This window comes from Corticium candelabrum, chromosome 15 (genome assembly GCF_963422355.1).
Source record: "Corticium candelabrum chromosome 15, ooCorCand1.1, whole genome shotgun sequence".
NCBI lineage: Eukaryota > Metazoa > Porifera > Homoscleromorpha > Homosclerophorida > Plakinidae > Corticium > Corticium candelabrum.
This window is the reverse complement of record NC_085099.1, coordinates 3,214,342-3,221,841: the sequence shown is the minus strand read 5'-3', so window position 1 is coordinate 3,221,841 and position 7,500 is coordinate 3,214,342. Positions and strand designations below refer to the sequence as shown.

General features: G+C 45.6%; 2 protein-coding genes across 2 annotated transcripts in view; one reads left to right on the top strand and one right to left on the bottom strand.

Annotated features, from left to right (window-relative positions):
• The window catches only part of LOC134190933 (T-box protein 12-like), a 2,413-nt gene extending 916 nt beyond the window's left edge, over positions 1-1,497 (bottom strand). The window contains exons 1-3 of the mRNA XM_062659478.1: positions 893-1,497; positions 557-827; positions 62-276 (exon numbers count right to left, since the gene is read on the bottom strand). Of these exons, the coding sequence (XP_062515462.1) occupies positions 62-276; positions 557-827; positions 893-1,497 (1,091 nt within the window). The remainder of the gene's footprint in view (positions 1-61; positions 277-556; positions 828-892) is intronic.
• A 793-nt stretch (positions 1,498-2,290) lies between these two features.
• The window catches only part of LOC134191002 (T-box-containing protein TBX6L-like), a 5,691-nt gene continuing 481 nt past the window's right edge, over positions 2,291-7,500 (top strand). Inside the window, exons 1-5 of the mRNA XM_062659555.1 lie at positions 2,291-2,788; positions 2,849-3,119; positions 3,204-3,344; positions 6,865-6,947; positions 7,010-7,500. The exon at positions 7,010-7,500 is cut by the window's right edge and continues 481 nt beyond it. Of these exons, the coding sequence (XP_062515539.1) occupies positions 2,493-2,788; positions 2,849-3,119; positions 3,204-3,344; positions 6,865-6,947; positions 7,010-7,500 (1,282 nt within the window). The 5' untranslated portion in view covers positions 2,291-2,492. The remainder of the gene's footprint in view (positions 2,789-2,848; positions 3,120-3,203; positions 3,345-6,864; positions 6,948-7,009) is intronic.

Below are 7,500 nucleotides of genomic sequence, written 5' to 3'. Positions count from 1 at the left end.
GAGCAAACAAACGATTAGTCGTTACGCGCAGCGCAGCACACGCAACAAAAACCTCACGCACAAGTCGGTGTCCTGAGGAGAGTCTCTGAACGCTTTAGCAAACGGATTGTTATCGATCTTCAGTTGGGTTATCTGGTCGTTTTGGTACGCGGTGACGGCAACGAAGACTGTCTCCTGGAATACAAAGACGCCATGCTTGCCGTCGTCGTTGCTGTCTTCGCCGTCTTTGACGATGTGAAGCCGCGGCTGGTACTTGTGCATTGAATTGAGAACGAGCTAAGTGAGAAAAGTTAACATATAGGTTGTGCACAAAGCGTGGATATGGATAAACCATGGATGTCTAGTTTGTCCAGGTAAAAGGGCTATAGGGTTAGAGTTAGGTTAGGTATGCATGGTTTGTATTGGCAATCCATGTTTGTACATGTACAGGGTTAGGGTTAGGGTTAGAATCAGGCAATCCATGGATTGTGCCGTGCAATCCTCCCTGGATTGTCCAAGTCTGCGCTTTGCGCACTACGTATACAGTAAGAACGGTATCGAAGTGATCAGGTCTCACATGTCCTTGCGTGTTCTTCTTGTTGTTCGTCAGCTTGAGCTTTTTGAACGAGATTTTCTGACTCATCCAGTGCTGTCCAGTGCTCGGCGATTCCGGGTGAACGTAACGAGGTCTCGGCTCGACCTCGCGATCCGCTTTACCAACAACAATCCATTTCGAATTGAGATACTTGTAGCGATCGCCATCGGCCTGAATGACGTCGATAAATAGAGAATAGCGAGCATCAGGATCGAGACCTGTGACAGAAGTGATAAGTGCTGGAAACATTCGCCTGGAACGAGAGACAATAAAAATAAGTCTGAGTATCATTGATCTGTTTGCGTTGTCTGCCTCCACCTTCCAGCCTTCGTTATAATCATTTCGGTTCCCACAGAGTTAAACTGAAGCCACAACTCCTTCCTCTCTAGCGTCACACGAATGTTACCATATCGGTCGCTAGCTTGGAATCCAAAAGCGTCCACACTAGTCGTCGTCGTAGCTTCTTTGTCGACGTCCGACTGGTGCGAGACGTCGGCCGAGCCATCCAACTCGCTCGTTCGTCGCAATCCATCGCGACGCGACGTCGACTGCTCGAGTTCGACATCGTCCGAATCGACCGAAAGTTCGCGACTCGCTTCCGTTTCTTCCTCGACGTTTTCTATCTCGACGTTTTGTATCTCGACGTTGCTCCCGACGTCCGCGTCGTCGACGAGACGACGACTACTACCGTCGTCTTCCGCGGCGCTCGAAATGTCGCCAAACACGTCGTTTTCCTCGGACACGAACTCGTCGTCACCCGCTTCTTTGACTTCGGCGGCGGCGTCCGGTGTTTGACCGAGCTCGTCTATGACTGAAGAAACTGTGAAAAGCACCGGCTCCTGCCGCTCCAGCACGTCGACGCAAGCGGGCAGACCCGCTTGTTGGGTCACACCGTTTCCTTCCTCGGAAGGTGGCGTATTCATCTACAAACAGTGGCGCAGGGTTAGTCCGAGCGCTAACGATAAATCCGCCTTCGTGGCTCAAGCAAATCAAGGCGCCATACTTGGGGTACCTTCAAACCTTTTGCTCGTTCAAAGCGAGTCTTGCAAGCGCGAAGACAAAGTGACCGCTCTCGTCAATAGAAGTCAGGCGGCTGACAATGATGTAAGGCAATAACACGACGCTGCATGTAGGGTATGCGTTCTGTGCCGGTCGAAGCGCTTCTCTTTATTGGTCGAGGTGACGTTGTTGCGTCACGTTGACGAATGCAGCTGCCAACTTTGAGACGTCGCACTTGTTGTCTAGTTCAGGTGACAGACGAATGGCACTTCAAAAAGTAATTAGACGCGAATAGTTGACAAAATGTGAACATTTGCGTGCGTCGTCTCGCGAACAATGCAGCTGGTCATTCCATACAGACAAACACGCGTCGGTTAGAGACACCGATGTAGCAACGGGTTGCCCAGAGTTCGCGACCCTACGGTTTACGTATATTCTCGTTATTGTCACAAGTCGATGGAAGAATTTCTCACCCAAAGAAATCACCATACCAACATGACCTAGGGGCGCCGCTAATGAGTGCTCAAGTCACAACTGATTATTGGCATGCAAGTCCGACTAACAAGAGCCTATCGTGTCGTCACTATTTTGGCAGGTAACATTCTTAACTACTAGCTGTTTGTAGTCGGTTGCTATCATCACTTTTCCAAGTCTATCTCGGACGTGTAAATACGATGGTAATTATGTTCTCCTCCCATATCGGATTAACACCTCGGACAATCCAATCAACAACGAGACGGAGATTCTCGAAAAACGTGCTAACAGTGAGGAACAACCTTCTGTTAATTAACGCCGAGCTCGACCAATCGTTTACGCTCCAGACGGAATGGAAACCAGGTGCGACAGTCAGGCGTGGTCTTGAAGTCAGTTGCAGTAAACAGCGGGCAGGCTCTACACAAGAATTGGGCCGACCGTTAGGATGAGTGACAGAATACCATCAGCGACGAGGCAAGCGCACTTTATCCATCCCACAGCGGTCGCCGTCAAGAGCGCACCCGTCTCCCAAGTGCAGCTGCTCGATGCAGCTGGACCGTCTCTCTATACCTTCGAGTCTCCGGCTGTAAGGCCCGTACCAGTCGGTCACTATCAGGAAATGGCTTCGAAGGCATCTGCTATGACATCTAAGAATGGAATCACAGCGTCGCTCAGTAATACACCTCTGTGGCAGCAGTTTGACGCTCTCGGAACAGAAATGGTCATCACTAAATCAGGAAGGTCGGTCTCTCTCTCTTAGAATTCACCAATTTTGTTGTCGACTACAGGAATCTGTTCTAGACGAATCTTTCCCGGATTCGAGGTTAGTGTGTCGGGCCTTGATCCCGACGCGTTGTACGTAATGGCCATCAGAGTGCTACCAGTAGACAACTACCGTCACAAATACATCAGCAACCGGTGGGTTCCTGTAGGCAAAGCTGACAAGACGCAACCACCGAGTAGAGAACACGTTCATCCGGAATCGCCCAAGCCGGGAAACTTTTGGATCAAACAGTCGGTCAACTTCAAAAAGCTCAAACTCACTAACAACAAGAAGGGCAACCCCGACCATGTAAGCAGTCGCAACTTGTTCTATAAGAATCCCGGTCTACAGACCTATACAGCGAGGGTATTCATGTTGTACTTGGTTTGGTAGATTGTGCTCGATTCGCTGCACAAATACATACCCGAACTGCACGTAATCAAGCTGAACGAAAACGGAGACCGAGAAGAAACGGACAGCTTTCAGTTTCCGGAGACGAAATTTTACGCCGTCACCGCCTATCAGAACGACCAGGTAACGTAATACTTAACTTACTTACCAACAGAGCAGCACACACACCGAGCCGCGCGTGCGTGCGTTCATGCGTGTGCGTTCGCACATAACGGCTCGACCTTGTCAGTACAGTACCAACACACTGACTTCATATGCCCATCCAGAGGTGTAGGGTCTGTGCCCTTTTCATCATTCCGATTCTATTGTTTGTTAAAGACAACAGCGGCAGTGGTTATAAAGTGAGAAATTTTGCTGCCGCCACTACCCATGTACTTTAATTAGCTAAGTACCGGCTGTAAGTGCTAATTGTATTAGTAAAGTTTGATGAGCAATCAATCATAATTCACACGTCGTTTCCCAGTAGTCTATCAAGGTACAGATTTCTGTAGTACAGAGACAAGCGAGCAACTCAGTACTAGAGGGAGATGGGGAGGATTAGCCCTCCAAACATTTTGGGCGTGTCACTCCGCTTCAAACACAACTCAAGTTAATTAAGCTACTAAACAGTCGGCTTAGTCTTAGAGTAGTATACTGACGACGACGTTGACTATCTCTTTGTTATTACAAATTATCATTTGGGTATGGTAGAACCAGCAGTGTTCAGAAGTCGTGGTGAAGTGTGCATGCCCATACTTGTTACAACATTTACTACGCTATCCGGCAATGGCAGAGTCAAAGAAGACCGCATCAAAAGCCAGAAGTCTGTCTATCCATCAATTATTTTTCAAGTAATTGTAAGGTCGACAACCCGATATTGACCAGGGAATGGAATCTCCGGCGGCTCCAATACCTACTGATCCGGTTCTGTACTTCCTCTACTTTGTGCTCAGGTTATTCTAGCTAACTACGAAATGTGAAAATTGGTCAAAGCTGGTTTGCACTGATCATTATTGTCATCAAGATGCCATTTAATTTGACGACCATACAGTGTACGACAAATCGCCTCATCTTTAATTAAGTTGTCACCGGCAACCATACGTGAACCTTTTAGTTGCCCGGTCTTTACTCTGGTAGCCCATAAACTAAATCCATGACCACTATTGCTATGGTGCTATAGTTGATTTATGAAAATATATGTATTTACAGACAGGCAAATACAGCTTACAAACAAACAATCAGACAAACAGTGCACATAAATATTTTACATTCATCACATGTATTAGCATTGATGTATTACCTTTGATGTATAAAAGATGCATTGACAGACAGACTGGCCGACAGACAGACAGACAGACAGACAGACAGACAACTGACTGCAGACAAGACGAGTTCTAAAATTACTGGACGACTCGATTGTCATGCAACAATGCAATGCAAGAGTGTTACTGCAGAAGATGAGCAGAGTCTATGCAGTGTAGTGGTGGTGACTCAGTTGGTGCCATTCGTAACTCTGTTAGCTTATTGTCAGCTGTTTGACTTTTAGTCATAGTTAGGGACCTCTTGGGTCCAATTTCTCTTAGAACTTGCTGATTTTTAGCGTATTATAGACTGTAATAATCATATTAGTCTTGAATAAGAAATATATGTATTGACAGGCAGACAGACAGACAACCTGTGAGAAGCAGACTTGCCGCTCTAAACTGGGAGTTTCCATCTCGTTGGACACAGAGGGGCAAATGATATGCAAGGCCATCAGAAGAAGAGGGTAAACATACAGGACTCTGCACCAATAGCTGAAATCCTGCTCATCATGATTTTAGGATTTGCAGCAATTGTCTTAATTATAAAGAATAGAGTAGTAACCTGGATAAAGATAGGATGCTTGTTTGCAATTTTCAGTTTTGGGTACTTTTGTGCTGCAAGCAAGCACTAACACGGTTAAATGACACAAAGTAGTATTGCCTTGACACTAAAGGTCATGCCCAATCTGGCAGTAATTAATTAGGAAAGAACACACAGATATCTGATCTGTCATCTATGACACCTAAATGCTCTCAGTAAGTCTGTAAAACGCTTGACTTAATGTATAATTAAGTTTACTAGCCAAGGTCCCTTTACTTTACAGAACACCTGTGATCTAGATAATAATGAGGGCATGCTATAGCTAGCTTGCTCAGGAAGGAAAAGTCAAGCTGGTAGGTAGGGTAGCTGTCAGCTAGTTGTCTCTGGGCAACCATAGTTTGCCGTTTTAGTTGCCCGGACATATTTTTGGTTGTCCCGGGCTCCCGGGCAACTGATTTGTCAGGAGCCCAACCGATTTGTCATACACTGAATGGGCCACCTTTGAAACCCTCGTGGCACGAACTGTAATCTAGTACCAGTGTTTCCACTCATTTTAATACACACACTGATGGTACTCAGTCCTGCAGTTTATTTGTAACCTAAAATCGATAATATATTTATTTATATGTCTATACAAACTGCATGTAAGAGAGAAAAGTAGAAGTAGAAAATAGGCGTGGCTTTGCACGTAAAAAATGGGTGTGGTTTACAGTCTAATTTATTAGCCCCATCACCCAAACTTGAGGACCACGTTACGCTGGTGAACGCGGAGTCAAGATTTGCTTCTAAAGGATAACATTTTCAACGTACACGTGTACTATACCAGTAAACTTGATAGACTACAGTGGAAACGAGGCGTGCAAATCGATGATTGCTCATCAAACTTTATTAATACAATTAGCATCTACAGCTGGTACACACACACACACACACACACACACACACACACACACACACACACACACACACACACACACACACACACACACACACACACACACACACACACACACACTTATTAATACAATTAGCACCTACAGCCACTACTTAGAGTACATCAGTAGTGTAAACAGTTCAGGCAACAGACAGTGGCAAATTTTCTCACTTTAAATGTTTGCAAGGATGTTGAGCAAGACTTTAGGTTACAAAATTAGAATGATCAAATGGTACCACTGCCACTGTAGCAATTTTCAATTTGTGTGAACATTAAAATCTAACAATTGATAATAAGATACATTTCCAACAGTTAAACAATGTCCGTATCAAACAATAGAATCACTGCTCAACCAAAATTGCAAGTGTTTGCTTTACGGTTTGCAAAACAATCAAATGTACATTAAAACATTTGAGACATTTGCAATTTTTAACAGCATTGACATGCAATAATTGGAATGATCAAAAGGGGCACAGACCGTGTAGCTAGAGGCATGAGGCAATGAGGCAGTTGCCTCACTAAAACTGGCACGGTCACACCACATGTCCACACTCGTTTCTGTTGTGTGCCCACAGCATGATTACTTAGACTCCAGCAAAGAAAAGACGGCAGACTACAATTGAGCAGCTGCTTCTCTCAGGCTAATTATTTGAAATGTCGTGTAGGTAGCTAACCCTAAACTGCTCATGCGCTGTGTGTGTGTGTGTGTGTGTGTGTGTGTGTGTGTGTGTGTGTTCGTGTGTCACGACAGTGTGAGCGCAATTTATCTTCAATGTCATTGTACGCACTAAGACAAAATATACTAATCAAATTTATATCAATTACAAAATTAATATCACCTTGCCTTGGTTAAAAATAATCCTGGCTACGGGCGTCTCCTTCTAGGTAACACAGTTGAAAATCGACACGAATCCGTTTGCAAAGGCGTTCCGAGATATGCCACAGACCGGTGAAGATGGCGAGTACGAGTAAGCAGAGAGACAACATTGTACCGCACAAGTTTCTTGTATATAGTCTCCGTTTCTTGCAGAAGTTGGCCACCAGAGAGCGACCAGAGATGGACAACAAGTGACTACTACGCGAGTGCTGCTAATTCACAGAGAATGAGCTATTCGTATGACGAGTCGAGTCCTGATCTTGACATCGTGCAGCGCTGGGACCCTCAAGGATCAAAACCATTCTCACCCATCAGTCCCTACACATCCCATTACAGAGCACCACAGCAGAGTCATCAAGCATGCTTCTTTGCAGGCTCAGAATCAGAAGAGAATTACCAATGGGAGAGACCGGCACATCAAGTGGTTTACAACGCACCGAACTATGGTAGTTACCACATGCACGATGCTCACTACCCGACTCAGACCCAGATGCAACAACATCGGTACCACGTGTTGCACAGTACCGGGTCATCGGGTTATGCATCCGATGGATTGAGTCCATCGCCGATGGCAACCGACTTTGCCGGAATGCAACAACAACAACAACAACAACAACGAGTCGCATTCGCACAGCATATGTCAA